This window comes from Crassostrea angulata, chromosome 10, assembly GCF_025612915.1.
Source record: "Crassostrea angulata isolate pt1a10 chromosome 10, ASM2561291v2, whole genome shotgun sequence".
Lineage (NCBI taxonomy): Eukaryota > Metazoa > Mollusca > Bivalvia > Ostreida > Ostreidae > Magallana > Magallana angulata.
In genome coordinates this window covers 30,683,988-30,703,511 of record NC_069120.1, presented here as the reverse complement: position 1 = coordinate 30,703,511, position 19,524 = coordinate 30,683,988, and the positions used below count along the sequence as shown (strand labels likewise).

Below are 19,524 nucleotides of genomic sequence, written 5' to 3'. Positions count from 1 at the left end.
CAGATAGCTCAAAAACGGTAAAGAATTTCTAAACACTTGTTGAACAAAATATGTTTAATATCAAAAAAACTTTCGTATGATGCCAAGAAAAAGGGGCTGGTCTTTCAATTTAGGGACCAAAAGGGCTCTAAAGTCTTTCTTCCAAAGCACTTTACTGAAAAATGTTTTGTTATATGCTTAGGAAGCAAAAATGTTCATCTCACATTTATTTAACAACATATTATAATTATTTTATCATGTGTTCCGTATTAAGGGGTTTTAATGGGTTTTAAGGGGCCAGAAGTACCAAACTTTGATAACATACCTCAAACAGAACAAATATTTTAAAAAACATTATTTTGAAAATCAATATAGAATAAAATGCTGAGAATGATGTTCCTAATAAAATTCAACCATCAATTTTTTGTTGTTGCCCCAATAAGGAGATATATAAGGAGAAATATCAAAGTCAAGGTCATATAACCTTCAAAAAATCGCACGGAAGACCTCCTCGTTGCTCGCAACGAGATCGTGTCTAGTCTTATTATTCTTTTTTTTTCTTACCGATTTTGTGCAGACGATTTCTCGGAGATGGCTGAGTCGATTTCGCTCAAATTTTCAATATTAACGTGTTTTTATCTAAAGCTGATACATTTTTTTTAATTTTTGAAAAAACACTTCCGGTCAGAAGTTATCGTCCGTTTACGATTTTAAAAAGTCAATTTTGTCTGTCGGGTTTCTCAAAAACGAGTAAAGATAAAAGGCTGAAAATTTCAGAGATGACAGATCTACCGTTTTTCTAATGTACCTCGGTCAAGAGAACGTCCGCCGTCACTTCCGGTCGTCACCGGAAGGAAATTTGAAAAATTGAATTTTTCGACTTTTTTATTAGGGTCTTCCGTCTTCAGCGGAAGACCCTTCTATTATTCTATTGTTTCTTTTTCACTTTTCTTATTATTCTTTTTTTTTCTTACCGATTTTGTGCAGACGATTTCTCGGAGATGGCTGAGTCGATTTCGCTCAAATTTTCAATATAAACGTGTTTTTATCTAAAGCTGATACATTTTTTTTAATTTTTGAAAATACACTTCCGGTCAGAAGTTATCGTCCGTTTACGATTTTTAAAAATCAATTTTGTCTGTCAGGATTCTCAAAAACGAGTCAAGATAAAAGGCTGAAATTTTCAGAGATGATAGATCTACCGTTTTTCTGGTGCACCTCGGTGAAATGAATGTCTACCGTCACTTCCGGTTGTCACCGGAAGGAAATTTCAAAAATTGAATTTTTCGACTTTTTTTATTTTTTAATATTTTTTTTTTAAATTAATACACCTTATAGTGACCCTTTCACTGATTCAGAATATGTAATTTTTTTTTTTAATCGATCAAGGCATTCTCGAGAAATTAAGCGTCAAAGTTCTGAAGCGAGAGTCCGAGTAGCTCAGTCGATAGAGTCGTGGACATGGCCCAGGCGACCCGGGTTCAAGCCTCGAGTGCCGCAAATTTTTTTTTACTATTTTTCGCTTAGATCTACGTTTCTATCTTTGAATTGATAAGTTTGATCTAATCTATTCAAAAATCGGACGGAAGACCCACTCGTTGCTCGCAATGAGATCGAATCTAGTTAGGGTCTTCCGTCTTCAGCGGAAGACCCTTCTATTATTGTAATGTTTCTTTTTCACCTTTCTTATTCTTTTTTTGTCTTACAAATTTTGTGCAGGCGAATTCTCGGAGATGACTCGTTCGATTTCCTTCAAATTCTTAGGGCTGATGCCTAGTCATATGAAATTTATACCGCCGGAACAATTTTGAAAAATTTACTTCCGGTCGGAAGTAATCGTCGTTTTACGATTTTTAAAAGTCAATTTTGTCGGCGATGTTTCTCACAAACGAGTAAAGATAGAGAAATAAAATTTTCAGAGATGATAGATCTAGCAATATCCTCGTGTACCTCGGTAAGAGAATGTTGGCCGTCACTTCCGGTCGTCACCGGAAGCAGATTTAAAAAATGAAAATTTTCAACTTTTTGTTTTAATATATTTTTTCCAATTAGATGATAGTGACCCTTTTCCTGATTCAGAATATGTAATTTTTTTAAAAATCGATCAAGGCATTCTCGAGAAATTAAGCGTCAAAGTCCTGAAGCGAGAGTCCGAGTAGCTCAGTCGATAGAGTCGTGGACATGGCCCAGGCGAACCGGGTTCAAGCTCCGAGTGCCGCAATTTTTTTTCCTCTATTTTTCGCTTAGATCTACGATTTTATCTTTGAATTGATAAGTTTAATCTAATCTATTCAAAAATCGAACGGAAGACCCACTCGTTGCTCGCAACGAGATCGAATCTAGTTTTTTAATATTTTTTTTTTGAAATTTTTACACCTTATAGTGACCCTTTTACTGATTCAGAATATGTATTTTGTTTTAAAATCGATCAAAGCATTCCCGAGAAATTAAGCGTCAAAGTTCTGAAGCGAGAGTCCGAGTCACTCAGTCGATAGAGTCGTGGACATGGCGAAAGCGACCCGGGTTCAAGCCTGGAGTGCCGCAACATTTTTTTTACTATTTTTCGCTTCGATGTACTTTTTTATCTTTGAATTGATAAGTTTGATCAAATCTATTCAAAAATCGCACGGAAGACCCACTCGTTGCTCGCAACGAGATCGAATCTAGTTACATGTATTAATATTGTCGTAATAGAGTCCTGTGATGACCTTATTACCAGCTGGAAGAATTGAGCCCCAAGCGTCGGTGCTTTCGCTGTTTAATGTTTGAATTGCTTCCTGAACCTTTAGCAAGAAATAGTCATGGTGTGGGTCATCCGCATATACGGCAGTTACCTGTCCTTTGGATACCATTTCGGACAAGAGCACCTCTTCGTCATCTTCTTCAACATCGAATGTGTTATTTGTCTCCTTGACTATTTCATGATGTTGAACTTGCCAAATTCTTTGAACATTTACACATTCGTGATAAATTTGTAAACTGCATTTTTCACAAAAGCAGGACAGTTCGCGTATAATGATATGGGGAGATGAGTTATCAACGATGACTTGATGGACAGATCTTATGTTTGAAATTGGTTTGAAACTTAAATTGCGTTCTCTTGGGATGAAATCAAGAGAACGGAAAAGCCGTCTCCTGCAAACAGATTTTATCCGCGTCAAATTTGAAACAGCGAATTCATACAGATCCCGGGCATTTTGTATATGGGCTTGTCCACGCAAAACTGCCAGATCTGCCTGTCTTTTTAACAGTCCTCCAGCAGCATCTTGAGGTCCTACAATAACATTATAAACACAATCATGTAATAATACAAAAATATTTAATTGAAACAAAAATGCTCATATAGTAAATGCAAAATAAACTTCAACGCAACATGAATGAATTAAATAACGCACGTTCTGCTCAGTGCTCTCCATTCAATCAATGTCGGGTAGTGCATGGCGATCGATGTATAATCGTAACGTGAACAGAGACTTCAGTTTTTTTTTAAAGTAAGCACTTTCAAGTTGTTTTAATTCTGTGCAACGGTAATTTTCAGAAAAGTCATAAACACAGATGCAGTGGTTGAGTGGAAGATTAGATGAAAGTTCTTGAAATTGGTTGTTTTGCCAAGTAGCTCGGTGTTGATGGAATGGAAACGATTTTAATAGTTGCAAAAAGTGTGAAAATAAATCACTGACCTTTTGATTCCTTTTTAACTAGAACGAGTTTCTTTGTTGTTTTATTGCCCTTCACTTTGATTTCAACTTTTTCAAATTTTCCCACTTGACTGTTTCGTCTGTCTCCGCGTCTCCAGTTTCTTTTAGTAATAAGTATAGTTTGTGGATACCACATTCTGCACACTGTCGCTTCATGCATTGCAAAGTAGGATTTATACACAATGTGACATCTAACACATCGCTTATGGACTCGAATACTTGGACGTCAATTCCAATGTCATTTGCATTTGTTTCATGATCTTTTTCCGAAAGTCCATACATGATTTGAAGGCACTTTTTATTTCAACATGATATCTACAACAGCATGTGTGTCTGTCCTTTGGTTATGATACCCATGAAGTCTTCTTACTAAATTGCGGCCCCTAGGACAGGAGTTTAGGCCTTAGTGTGGGGCCAAAATAGCCCTATAGTAAAACTTTATTCAATTATAGAAAATTCTCGTAATTTCTCCCACACATGTGGGGAAAAAACTAAATGCATTGTTATGTTGTCTACGAACTCCTCTACCTAAATTATGAAATTCATGGCCTCGTTTATAAGCATTTTTCAAAATTTTTGTAGTGTGGGTCATACTGTTATCTAAATGAAAAAGTGAGATAAACTAACTGAAAATATGCAAAATTATGTTGAGTAACATCGAAATAAAATCTTAACTTTAAATATAACAGTACTACCAAAATATTTCAGTGAAAAACAAGGTCTGAAAAATTTAGTCCGAATTTCCTCTGTTTTGCTAAAAGTCCAACTTTGTTTGAACCTAATTCCATTATATAGTAAAAATATCGAGTTCTTTTTCAATAGTATTTCATTTGAAAACTTCAACCCTGAGTAAACAACGTCCTTAAATGAGTTGTTTAGAAAATGAAACAATTTCTTGACATTCTATATTAAGGTGGCTCTATACACCACTTTTTGATGACGCAGTACGCAAAAAAGTAAATCTGGAAACATGCATTTCCGGTACTGGCTGATTTAAACTGAGGTGAATTGTATGGGAACCGCTATTTTGAAAAATGTGTTAAATGAATAGATTTAATTTGATAATTGGAAAATTCATTACTTACAAGTAATGTGGTATGTGACACCTTCACGTTGTGTGGTATTATTTATCGAAATAAACAATAAAATCAAGTATAAATTTTTAAAGAGTTTCTTTAGCATGATCGATATGTTACACCGTAGCGCAGTGGGTTAGTGGGTTCACTACAAACCAGTAGGTCATGAGTTCGATTCCCGTTCAGAACAATAAATTTTTTAACTTTCCAAAAATTTCTAAAACGTATTTTTTGGTTGAATACCGTGAAAGAAAATTCTAAACAGGTGAAAATATTTCAATTATAATATACTTTAATGCACATTAATATCGACACCTAACGGGGATGAGAGGGTTGCTTTGAATTTCTCTCAGGTTGGGATACATAAATCCTATTAGCCTAGTCAATGTTCCCCTTTATTTATTTGACTTAGTTTTGCACTAAAGCGAATATATTCACTTATACAGGGCAAAGTCTATAATGAAATATGCATGTATTTATCATTCCAACATTATATTTAGGAAATTTTCTTCAACTCAGAAATGAAAAGTCCCCAAGGTGTTTGGGCCTTGGGACTTAGGAACGATAACCCTTACATGAGGAACTTTCATACCAAATAAAATTTTAAATATTTTTTGTGTTTATTTGCAATTGTTTTCATTCAATTTTTTATTTCACATTTATTAAAATACATTTTCTTATAACATCAAGCAACTTTTTCAGATGATTTGTCATCAGAGTAAGAAAATATGAAAAAATATGTTTTGGGGAAATACTAAAAAAAATTGCAATAATAACATTTTTGAATGTTAAGAAGTGTTATATTTTTTTTTATGTGTCCGAAGGAAATATCCATCATATGACAAAATAATTTCTCTCAATTTGTTGATAGCTGTCTTTTTAAAAAATATTTTACAAAAACACGAAAAAACATTAAAAAATTCTTTAAAAATACCAATAGTATCCCTATCGTCATTTTGATATTTGATAAGTATATGTTTTGTGGTCTTCTATTGAAAATTTGAATAAACTGTGGGTGTATAGAGCCACCTTAAATCGTGGAAAAAGTAATCACGATTCCTTTATCATTTTGACATCATTTTTAAAGAGAAGGTCAAGAGCTTGTTTAATACCGTTGTTTGAGAGAATGTGGGCATTCTCTAGATTATGATATATATCATTAGTCAGAACAGAGACATAAATAACAATGTTATTTATGTCTCTGCATGGTCAGAAATGGACAAAATTCCAAGATTTGTTACTCATTGCCTTCATATTTCATAGAAAATAAGTTTAAAACATGATTTTTCTTTGTATGTACCAATATTTTAAGCTCCAGCAATGGCATCGGAAGCAAATTGAAAGGGGGGCGTCTAGACTTATCAAAAAAATCTTGAGAAGCAAAAAAGGGGGCATGGTTGGTAATGGTTAGGCTATAACTTTGCAAAAATAAAAGTGGAGGGGGGAGGCTAGCCCCCCCCCCCCCCCCCCCCCCCCGCCCAGTTTCGACGCCTATGCCTGGTACACCGTATAAACCAAAGCTATTGTTATGAAGGATCATTTAATTAAAATATCTTGAATTTCATAAACCTGTACGGTAGGCACCTGTCATTTACTAGATATTGACTTTATACTGTTATAAGTATACTTAAGGTCAAGATCTACAGTATAGTAAATGATTCAAGAATGTCTTTTCGGTGCTAGAACCATTATGGCGTCATAATTGATTTGAAGAATATTTTCCCGTACTTTACGGCTTAAAAGGAATTATGTGAAAATTTTAACAATTTCTTGGCATTTTATGTTAAATCATGGGAAAAGTAATCCCGGTACCTATATTCAATTTGACATCGTTTTAAAGAGGAGGTCAAGAGCTTGTTCAATGTTGTTTTTGGAGAGACTGTAGGCTTTCTAGCTATATTTTATTAGTCAAAAATGGACAAAACTCAGAAATTTGTTACTTTTATTCTTCATATTTCATAGAAAATGGTTGTTTAAAACATGATTTTTCATTGTGTTTACCAAAAATTTTAGCCCCGGTACACCCTATGAAACAAAGCTATTATTATGAAGCATCATTGAAAGAATTTATATCTTGAATTTCATAAACCTGTAGGCACCTTTCATTTACTAGATCTTGACCTTAATTACATCCAAAGTACAAATTTTGTATCATCGCCCTCCCGCACATTTAAAAAAAATTCCTGGATATTATGTCAGTGTGTCAGTATGAAAATCTACTTGTTGTATTGTAACGAGGTCGGTTCTAGTTTAAAAGGGGGGGGGGGGGGGGGTGCGGAATCAAGTGAAGTCGTACCCAACCCGACTCGCACCCAAACAAACTCGTACTCAAATGGTCCGGTCGTACCCAAAACTGAGTGGTTCACTCGCACCCAAATATTTGAGTACGACTTCACTAGTGAACTCGTACCCACGGGAAAAAATATATTTATACTAAGAAAATAAAATACAATAGTTTTCATTCATATTCATTCATATTTTGTTATGTTTTTTAGTTATGTTTTATTTAACAAATTTATATATATACAAACATCTCTAGATCTCAGTGTATTTGAATACGGGCAGATCTATATTTATTATAAGAAAATAAAATGAATGGCTTTTATTCGTATGTTGTTATGTCTTGTATATTATCGATAACATTAATATGCAAATTGTATAACTAATTTGAAAGAATTTGTTATAAAAATCTAGTACAATCTAGTTCTGATGCGGACGGATCAAAGAATGATTATGAGCAGGTTAACTATCATCAATTAAAATTAATTGCTTTATGTGATTCCGTTCAACCGATCAACCAATGAGTTTGTCAGCACAAAATAAACATGCTGCTCATAATTAAGAAGAAATTAGGAAGAAAAACACATTTTCATCACTTTTGGAAGTTTTTATTATTAAACATTATATGTATATGACATAGAACTACAACAAATACACATGTGAGCGTATTACTGAAGTATATAACTGTTTAAGTACATACAAAACTAGCTGTCATATTATATGTTTAAGAGAAATAGTCCAAAATCCTTTTGAAACTGAAATAGACACTAGTTTAATATATTATATATTAATTTGAAAAAACTTTGCAAACCCCCGGAGATGAAATTATTATTTAGGCTAATTATTCAAATTGACATAGAACTACAACAAATACACATGTGAGCGTATTATTGAAGTATATAACTGTTTAAGTACATACAAAACTAGCTGCATGTCGGTAGCTCCCGATCTGAACAAATGCGGATGGAAATTTTTTTCCGAATTAGAGCTACAGACATGCATCTAATACAAAACAATAAAGTTTAAAGCAAACGCCAAAAAATACCGTGGGTACGAGTTCACTAGTGAAGTCGTACTCAAATATTTGGGTGCGAGTGAACCACTCAGTTTTGGGTACGACCGGACCATTTGAGTACGAGTTTGTTTGGGTGCGAGTGGGTTTGGGTACGACTTCACTGTAAATTCGGGGGTGCATGTAACAAGCCCACTGTTTCGCACATGTGTATGTGTACAGTAAAAAAAAAACAAATTTATTGAAAGGCGTTAAATACAAACTTATAACAAATACAATTTTAACTTGTGTGCATATTTTACCCTAAACGTTTCTCCTACAAATTTATTAAATAACATTTGATAAAAATACGAAAATAAATTGTCAACATGGCGGATGCAGTAGCAAGGAGTGAGGCAAGAAAAAGGAGAATCCTTGAAAACGCAGAGAAAAGGATAAATAGACTGTATAGCCGACAAAGAGCGGAACATGAAATCAATGGTATGATAATTTACACGATAACATATATTTTATTGAATACTAATGAACTAGTAAAATGTTGATGAATAGGACCTCGTTACTTTATCATTCTCACTTTCAGTCGAACACCTTGGTCAAAATGTATCAGTTAATTTTAATGAGTTATGAAATTACCAATGACTTACCAAATGGATGTTAATAATGACATTTTAAACATTATTTTTGATTAGTTAAGTAAAAGAAATCGGTAAATAATCACCATTTGCATTTCTAATATGTACATATATGTACAATCATACATTGGGTGCGTTTAGAGTACATCCAATGGTACCATCACCTGTTTGCCAATGGTAACAATTTGTGCCATGGGTACCATTAGAACCATATATACTCGGAACGAGTTTTGGGGTACAGAAATTCACTAATCCTTTAGTGTACCAGTTGTCACTGGCTGATTATATTGAAGAAAATGTGAAAGCAAGATGTAATACTTTTGCTTTGTGCATCATTTTGCAGCTAAATGATGTGTTCAAAAATAAAACATTTATAGTACAGTAAAGTATTTTTTTTACCGTACAATTTTTGTTCTCCTGCAAAACATGGGTAGATCATTAGAGGAAATGGCTAGATTGAGTCATATTACTATGAGATTACTATACCATCATATACACTCGATAATAATTTGATACCAATTTCCATTTGTTCTGGGACACATTGAAAGTAAATTAATGCAGTGGATTCCAACAACAATCTAAAGGGCTCTACCCCTAATCTTGAAAAAGAACTGTTGGTGTTTTTTTGGTACATAGGTAACATTTCTTTTGATGTATGGCTGATCGGTTTTAGAACATCTACAGGAAGACTATACTCTGCAGGGTTTGACACTAAGGCACGTCCGACCGACTTGCATGTCATTATGCTTATATGGAATTTTTAAGCTACAGCAAGATTCAAGGTGGATTAGGCAGCACTGGCATCGGAAGCAAATTGAAAGTGGGGGGGGGGGGGGGGCTAAACTAATCCTCAGAAATGTTGAGAAAAAAGTAATTCCCAAAATCATGGTAATCCTAATCCTTGGGGGGGGGGGGGGGGGGGGGGGGGAGTATACCTATACTTCCAAACAAAAAAAAAATTTACTTACCCAAAAAACATTTTCTTCCAAAATCATGAAATTCCTAATCCGGGGGGGGGGGGGGGGGGGGGGGCTAGTATGCTTCTGAATCCAACTTCTCAATCTTTCAAGGTAAATTTAGGAACAAAAATCTTTCCTGCGAAAAAAAGTGGGGGGGGCTGAACCATCTATCATGCTATTTTTCTAATGGTTAGGTATAACTTTGCAAAAAAAGTGGGGGGGCTAAGCCCCCCCTAGCCCCCCCGGTTCCGACGCCTATGGGCAGTTAAATAAATCTGTTGCCTAATAGAGCTTTAATATTTGTCTGCAGAAATGTCCTCATTATAAATTTTGTCGCCAAACATTAATTGGTACTGTTGGCATACCAATGGTAAGAAATTTTACCTGTGTTAACTTTTGTCTGCCAATTATATACTAATTGGCCTAAGAACAATCTTGCCATTTACCAGTTCTCTCTGCCACATAATAAGTATCTAAAAGATTACGGTAATTTGTTGCATGATGTTGAAATAGCTAGGTTTTTCCACAAATTCATAATTTGATTAGACATACATTAATCAAGTAATATCTCCTGATTTCAGCACTGTTGAAACTTATCTGGTTTGCATGGTCAATTATTTTCCTACAAATTATTTTAGATTGGAACACTAAAAAGTTTTTAATAGAGTTTAGGGACAATCAACATTGAAAAGTGCAAGTCATTTAATGGTTGTTTGAACTTTGTTGAAGAAAATGTCTGCCAATGTGGTGGAGCACACGAGCTGAAAGAATTTTTTTTGGTGTTATTACTTTCATTTTCACTGATTGTCTTAAAATATACATGTTACCATAAAGCCTTGTTTTGCGAGGTGGGCTGTGCTCGGTATCATGTATAATTTTATGTGTTGATAAAGTGACATAATATTGCACTGGAAAGAAACAGTAGTTCTTTCCCTTTTTGTTAAAATGATTGTGACATCGGAGTTTACTTTGGCATTTTAGGTGTCTTTAGAAAAAAACAAGAATAAAGTACCAGATTAGTACCCTAAAGTCTTGTGAATAAGTTATAACACATATCTTTTTCAGTCAAAATTAAATCAAACATGTATTATACATGGGAGTAAACTTTTACCCCATTTTTTTAGAGTGTGTTTCTAGATATCGCGGTAGTATGATTGCTGATATCGAGTGTTATGCAAGTTGTATGAGTGAAGACCAATTTATTTTGTCAAGAACACCTTATTCTTAATTTAATTTACATGTATTAGAATATCTATTCACCCAGTCCACTGTTCCTTAATTGCATCAAACAAGTTCTCCCCAGTGTATTCGCCATTACATAACCAGCCACCTGTAGACTTGTGGCAGAGTTAATATTTGTTTAGCAATTTTTGGTGAAGCATGCACCTGTTCCATGTTGGACTTTACAGGTTATTCGAGTGCAGGAAGATTAGCAGTAATTTAAATTTGATTAACTTATTTACTTTTAGTGCCAATATGCAGTTAAACATTATTGATTTACATAGATTGTTAAAAATAGATCGATCATTAGTACAACTTGATGATGACGATAAACAACATACAAACGTTCACAATGTTTATTTAATAATTATCCAAGAATTGGAATAATTATCAATTAATCATTACTTTTGTTGTTTGGGGTTTGATCTGCAGACATAATTAATGTTAAGCACTTTGAAAACATTATCAACTTATACACATTGGTTATTAACAAAAAATCGTTTTTTGGGTGCGTATTTTATATAGGAACAGCAGCTTTTTTTAAAGCATTTTACATCCAACTTTCGTATTATACAAAGGTGAATGCTATACACAAGACTTTACGTTAATAGAATTTACTCACAAGAACATGCAATTAGAAGCCATATGCAATTAACAGGGAATTGATGGTCAGATTAACTGACACCAAAAATTTTGATAGCAACAATGTGTAGCTTGACCACATTTGATATTCCCAATCACTGGTAGATCTTGTGTGCAGCTTATCTTTCAGGTTAAAGCAATGATTTTAACATGGAGATATAATGGGGCTTTTCAAAGGAGAAATTTTTAATTTAGTAAATATCAAATTATTGAACAATGATAGGATTTTGAAAAAATATTGCATTTTGAATACATGTATAATGGCATAAAAAAAGGAATACTCACGCAAGTACTATGTCTTTTTGTTTGATTATAACAGGTGGAGAGGGCAGTGATAGTAAAGAAGACGAGTCCACAGAGAGCCAGCAGTGGACGTGTGAACAGTAAGTACCAAAATATTATGGTGAATAGTCATATATTGTTTATTACATCATATGGACATTTTTATTTTTTATGTTAAAGTGGCACGATGACTCAAAATTGATGTTTTGCTTTTTGATTATGACAACAGATATAAAAAGAGCTACTCAAGATATCATCATACGGAAAGTTTCGAGCATCATTAGTCATCACCTATTAATTTACAGGTCATTAAAACTCATACGGAAATTGCACATGTAAACAAACCGAGTTGTTTTGGACACTGGTATAGTGTCATGTGATTGCGATTTCTGTCTAAAAATAGTTATAATGGGATTGACACAGTGAAAAAATAATTTGATATAGAAGCTATTCGATGACTGTGGTAGGAAATATGCATTTATAGAGAATGCATCTTAATAGATATATAGTTCTTGAAGACACCATGTTTCAATGAGAGGTTTCTGGCTCGTGATATATGTCACGCTGTAGTATTTACATTCCCCTGCGCTTGTGTGAATATGAAGCGGAAGGAAAACTCAATATTTTTGTGTTGGCCCAACGCGTAATTCTATTTTTAATTTGATTTATTTACTTTTGAACACTGTAATTTTTCAAAGTTCATCTTTTCATATAATGTATAAAATATGTGGAAATCCTGTAAAAATTTGATATTTGCTGAATCATGGGTTTGTCCGTCACCATGTCCCTTTAAGATTTTATACTCTTCATATTATATGTATTAGATTTTCATGAACCAGATGAAAATACTTGTTAATTGCCAGACTTGTTCCAAATTAACTTAAGGGGGAAACAGGGCATTGCAGTGTAAAATTATTTGTCAATGAATATTTTGCTTTTTCAAATACATAAAAGCTGAACACTGCTCATAAATAGGCACTGTCCGCCATATTTCTCTTTCATCACTGCTGTCCCTACAACCCCTATATAAGGCACAGACCTCTAAACAAATCAAAGTACTTTGCTGTAGAGGTCTCGCTTGTGGACGTACATCCTGCCTTGCCATGTTACTCGGTTGTAATGAAAATATCAAATTTTACTCACTATTTTTCAATCCAGGAGAATACTAACATCAAATAAATTGGTCAATGCATTATTTACAAATAGAATGTGCACTTGAATAAGAAATAAATGCATAAAATCCATAGACTACGAAAGGAATACTACATGTCGGTTACGAGTTTCGGGTGTGCAATCGGATGTAACGAAATCAAAGGGTTTTATGACAGGTATCTGTGTGTCCTTGCCTATTTAAGAATGGTGTTCAGCTTTAACATTAAGATGTCTTCTACAGCATATATCATTTTCATGACTACTTTCTTACCTTGCAAGGGAGATATTTGATAGGAATTGTCCCCCTTTTCTAGCATTATATGAATTTTTTTTGACAATTTCAATTTTCTGCAATATACCGTAACTATTTTATTTGATGGAATTTATTTGCAAATTGCATTCATTAGTTTTAAGAACAGAAACAAATTTCAAAATTATTTACCTCATTGACTTTTTTACATAGCAATATCATAATTTTATCAAAATATTGCTAAAATCAGCACTTCAAATTTTGTAGTTTTTAAATCTAAATTTGAACATACTGTGAAAATGACTACTTTAGAGCTGTAAGGTACGAGAAACAGATTTCTCGCATTATCACCGGTGTGAGATCGGTTTGTCCGGTGTGAGACAGCAGTGTGAGATTTTTCTGTCTTACACTGTGTATTACTACGCCGTTTTAAAACGGAAACAAACGATGTCTGCTGTAGGAAAATGCGAAATGGTGCACTGAAATCATCCATCAAGTAATTATATTGCTTAATTGATTATAATTTATCATATTTTTAATTTAAAAAACTGTCGTATGCTCTCATTTTGACTTGCACTATTTGAAGCACGCTGAGGGATAAACCGAAAGTAATCTTTTGAACGTCATAGCAGAAAGTTGTCAAACATCATTTTTTAAGGTAATATAATGCGAGAAAAATAATCATTCATTATATACTCGTGTGGGATAGTGAAATTCCACCGAGGGGCCAAGATTCACAGTCTAGGACTCGGCAGCTGAGTCCTAGACCGTGAATCTTGGCCCCTCAGTGGAATTTCACTATCCCACACTCGTAATAATGAATGATTCTATTACCATCGAATCATTTTTGACATCATAATGGATAAGTGACATCATAGCATCATACAATCAAATCCATTATGACGTCATAATAGAGTTAGCACATCAAAGCATCGTTGCAACGATAGTCACATGATCAGTGTCCTGTTCCCCCTTCTTATTATAGAATGAAAATTTATTCACTAATTGAATTTAGTGTTATATCATGGTACAATTTGGTTTGCTATGAATTTATCACCATTTAAAAGGTACATTATCATAGATCTTGCATGAAATATACACCATGGTGGATACAGCATTGTGTTGAGTTACGACACACTTTCTAATTGGTGTGCATTACAAATGGAATTTGCAACAAAGATTCTGATTGGCGCATGTTTATAGACTCGCCCATCTATTAAAAGCATGTTGACATCATGATGCCGAATCCATGAAAACAAATGCCAGAGAAAGAAATTTATAATTATAGTCAGTGGTGTATATATTGCATTGTTATGTACCGCTTTGAATTTCTTTTTATTTGTGTTCTTTTTAACATGTATAATCTTCATAAACAGGAGGGCTTCCTTTATTGTACATTGCAGATGTGGTAACATTAATTTTGGAAATAGGAAGGCCTGTTTACTCTGCAGAGGCAAACAGATATCAGATGAAACTGAAAACTCAGGTATGTGTACTTTGCTTTGGTTCAGAATTTGCATACCGGTACTTCATTTCAAAATGCATTCATAATTACGAATAACAGAATGGTAAAGTGTTTTTGGGGGAGTTGATTTTAATCAACTCTCCTATGCAGTTACTCGGGCAAACCGAAAGTGAAACAGTGTTTGGACCTAAGCACAAATCAATACCGCTGACAACACTTAGTTCCTGAAAAAAATCGATAAATTCAGATGCAATGTATTTTGAAGCATTGTTTTTCAAGAAAACCTATTTATTAATACTATGAAAATAATAAGATTTTAAATGGTACAAACAGTTTAGATATTTTTTGAAGTCGTATGTATTCATACGCCAGACTTCAATGTACTAGTCTCGTTCAACCAGACGCTCGGCTGTCTCCGTCAATATCCGACAAAACAGAGAGGCTCTCTTGCTTGTCGGAGATATACTGAGACAGTCGAGCGTTTGGTTGAACAAAACTAGAGTTCAATCTTGCCTGGATCCATACAATTTCTCAGAAATATTTCGATTACTGATACTACTTGCCATGCAAAATCACATATTGCTGATTTTAAAATAAATGATAATCGATAAAATCAACTCCCGTCAGTACTTCAGTACTTTGATTTTTGTTTAGAAAGGCACAAGAAATTGTGCATATCCAATAAAATATAGTATGAAAAAAAAACAATCTTATTTCATTTTGCGTTATTACGGTTTGCATTGATCTTGACACATACCGGTAATATAATTACACAAAATGTTATAGTGGGAGTTTATTACATTTTGTGTTGTTATAACATTTTGCATTGTACAGAGGTTGTGTAGATTCCATTTTGTTTAAATCATGGGGTTACGAATAGGGGTTGAATTTTTACATGAATGTGTAGGAAAAATAATTTTTTTGTCAGCTTTAACATATTGGTACATGTATGTTCTTCTTGTAGTTACAGTCATCAATTGGTAAAACTGAGCACTTAAAAATCATTAATGTTACTTAAGGTTCCTCAACACACCAAGATTTTATTTGATTGATTAATAAAGATCTTTTATCAAACATGATTTCACAAAAACAGAGATGGATATCGGCTTTCAATTATTTTATATAATTTTTTGGGTATTTTTTCAGTGAAAATGGAAAATTTGTTTAGACTGCAAACAGGGTATTTTAGAGCTTAAAATTTGGTCTCAATTGATGCGTAATGTAATCATCAATAATTACATGCCATAGATGGTATGGTCTACTCTATAATTTTTTTAATTTAAAATTATTTCTGAAAATTAAATCTGTTATTCTTTGATATCTTAAATCTATGGTTTAAAATCTAAAGAGTAACAAAAGACAAATAAAACACTTATCAAACAATGACAATAATATTTCACAAAGAAATTTAGAAGAAAATGCAAAATTTAAAAAATTTAAATTTTTAAAAATTTGAATTAATATATATATAGTGATCCAGATTAAAAATAAAAAGATCCTGATCAGAGTTTATATTTATTTTAAAATTGAAATTTTACATAAATACTGCAGTTTATTCTGAGAAATTGATATGTATTACAAGAGCAGTAAATGAACAAACCATCAATGAAACAAGCTGAAATTTTTCCAAAACTGTTATATATATTTTAACTTTATGTGATTTTGTTTGAGATCATTTTAATTACAATCGAGATTGGTTTGTTAAAGATTTTCCAATTTTTTTTTTTTAATTTTACAATTTTATTTCAATTTCTTGTTGAAATATGATTGCATAGTGAGTCACAGTTTACTTGTAGATTTTATCCACAGGTTTAAAAAATATCTACAATTCTTGATATTCATTTTCAAAAATATATTTTTAATCAAAAATATTATAAAGTTTTATATGGCTGTCTTTGACATGTATTTACAGATAATTTTATTTTGCATCGATTGATAAATCATATTGAATAATTGAAAGCTGATATTGGTCTCATTTTTTTTTTATAGAACTTTTCAAAAATGATTATTTATCAATCTGTCAAATAATGCATTGGTGTGTTAAGCCACATTAATAACAATTTTATTGACAGGGAAAACAGAAAATCTAACTGAGGTCAAAGAAATTCAAATGAAAGAAACACTTGAGAAATCAGACGGAGAAAATTCCAAAGAGAGACCACTTTTGATATCTAGTTTTGATAAAGGTGAACTGCATCAAAGAAAAAGTAATACTGTGAAGTTACAAAGAGCTGAAATCCTGCCAGAAGTTACTGTACTAGATGAAGTGCCATTACAGCGGTCTCCCAGTACTCAACCCAAGAAGAGAGTGTCCTACTCCCAGAATCAGCTGTTTGAGATGTATCGCATATTAGGCTGTATTTTAATGGCATTTGTCAGTCGCATGGTTTTAAAATCTGGCCAAGGTTTATTTTATTTTGAGGTAGGTTTACCATATTGTATTGTAAATAATGTTTTGAGAATTTGGGTCTGTTTATGATTAAATGTTTTTAACTACTTTTAACATGTACAATATTTGGCAGGAAATTATTTTTCAACATGTTAGAGTGAATTTATTTGCATATATGTTTGACATTTGGCAATGTACTTTATGTACTATTCAGCCAGAAACGCAAAATAGAATACACCGCCAAATATAATATTTTTACTGTATTACATCTATTTTAATGAGTTTGATGGTTTACACATTTATGTTTACATTTTCAACTATCTTTCACTGTGATAACATCACAAATCAATTTTGAAGCCTATAGCCCAATAATTTCTTGAGCTTTGTAATCTGGGATTACTTGTGTTTTCTTTAAAGCAGCTGTTGCATTTAAGTTACACAAACCATAATTCATTTACTTTTTTATTCTGATAATATTTGATTTATGACTATTGGTACAGAAATTCAAATTAATGATATGTATCAAAAAAGAAAATGTTAGCTTGACGCCTTTGTTACCGTTTCAGACTTAGATTTAGAATATAGTATGTGTGCATTAGTGTGTGTTAAAATCTCATTCACCTTTTTTTTCAGACTATATTTTTACCATTTACTGCATTACAATTTGGATTATACCTGTTCAACAATAATTTTCTAAAGGTGAGACTGTATTATAATTATTTTGATGGTAGATAATTCTCAATATGGCCATATATCAAACATGAATATTTACTTCGGGTAATTGCTGTGTCCAGCTTTATTAACAATTTCAACTTCATCTTGAAAACTTCGTGGTAATTTGTCACTTGGCAATATTGAATTAAATATATGTTCTATTTTAGGAAGTCTACCTTCATACCCTGTACATTGTGTACTTGTAGAAATAAGCTGTATGCATTTTGTGTGCATTATAAATGAAACTGTGTGTATAATAAAAGATTGACCATTAAAGCCCTGCATGTCTCATTTTACCAAATAGATAGGCCCTGGAAATAAGATTAACATAATCTGAAATTCCTCCGACTCTTTATCTCTCCCCCCCCCCCCCCCCCCCCCATTTATGAATGAATATTTTCAAACACCAAACAATGAAAACAGGGTAACAGTCAGAGGAGTCTCAGATTAGGGTTCAGACTTCAAAACAATTCAGCATTCAAGTCTGTCAAGGTGGTATGGGACACCTGTGGATATTAATGTGGATAAAAGTACTTGAATAAAAGTATTTGAACTTTCAGATTTGTAGGTAATGCTATGATCACCCATTGCCCTACAGTGAGAGTCTCATGTTTGAATAGAAATTCATGATTTTAACTCTCAATTTCTATGTAATATGAAGGAAATAAGTATCAAACCTCAGAGATTTGTTTAAGTTTGACTAATGAAATATACATGTATCTAAAATGCCTACCGTCTTTCCAAAAACGACATCAAAAAAGCCCATGACCTCCCCTTTAAAATGATGTCAAATTGAATATAGGTATCGGGATTACATTTGCAATATTAATTCGTAAAGTATGGGGAAAAGATTTAACAAATCAATTAAACAATTTGCTTGATCTTGCTCAGGTTGATCAAAAATGGCTGAATATGTGAGGGATAATGAGATTGGATTTAAAGTTCTATGCTGGCAGGAAAATTTCGAAGTAATAGGTCAAGGTCAAAGCAAAATTCTGTGAAAGACTTTTCTGTTTTCATCTCATTGTCCATTATTTGAGTTGGCCCTTTGAGTTGGTCACCATGTCAATGTTGTCTAGTTTTGTTTGTTTGTTCTATGCTAATAATATTTTTAAAATATTTGTTACAATTTTAAAGTTCTTGCCTCAGTCATTGATACCTAATCTACTTAATAGAGGAACGAAGACAATTTTTAAAAATTGTATCTTGCATTTGAGATTTTTGTACTGTTTTCTTTTAGGGTGTCAAAATACACCAGAGTCAAAATGTGATGTCTGCTGCCTTAATGCTGTGTGGATTGTCCCCTCATCTGATCCAGACCTACAGTCGAATAATGGGATATGTGAAGGCTGTGTCCGAGGACTTTTTCTTCTTTCTATTTGTGTTTTTCACTTGTGGACTTTTTATATGAGTGAATAACATTTATTTGCAATATCACGATTGAACATACCTTTCAACTTTGTACATGCATAATTATTAAATGCACGTAAAAAATAAAAGATCATTGATGATATGTAAACTTACAATAAAGCATAATTTGCTAACGACAAGCATTATATTCTATTTATAGCTCACCAATCAAAGCTTTATTATGTGAGGCTACCTGAGTCCTTCAGATTATTTGGTTACTTGAGTCCCATAGATAATTAGGTTACCTGAGTCTCTTAGACTCTTAGGTTACCCGACTCCTTCAGATGATTGTTTACCGAGTCCCTCAGATGATTTTCACTTTTCAGCTTCTTCTCTGAAACTGCTAGGGTTATCTAAACCAGA

General features: G+C 33.1%; 1 protein-coding gene and 1 pseudogene across 1 annotated transcript; one reads left to right on the top strand and one right to left on the bottom strand.

Moving 5' to 3' along the window:
• Positions 1 to 2,642: 2,642 nt before the first annotated feature.
• LOC128165928 (uncharacterized) lies at positions 2,643 to 3,955 on the bottom strand (annotated as a pseudogene).
• Positions 3,956 to 8,242: 4,287 nt separating this feature from the next.
• Positions 8,243 to 19,237, top strand: LOC128168334 (guided entry of tail-anchored proteins factor CAMLG-like). The gene is made up of 6 exons (XM_052834567.1): positions 8,243 to 8,525; positions 11,819 to 11,882; positions 14,587 to 14,669; positions 16,721 to 17,070; positions 17,671 to 17,736; positions 18,992 to 19,237. The coding sequence occupies exons 1-6, from the start codon at positions 8,414 to 8,416 to the stop codon at positions 19,160 to 19,162; spliced, it is 846 nt and encodes a 281-aa protein (XP_052690527.1). The 5' UTR covers positions 8,243 to 8,413; the 3' UTR covers positions 19,163 to 19,237.
• Positions 19,238 to 19,524: the final 287 nt, after the last annotated feature.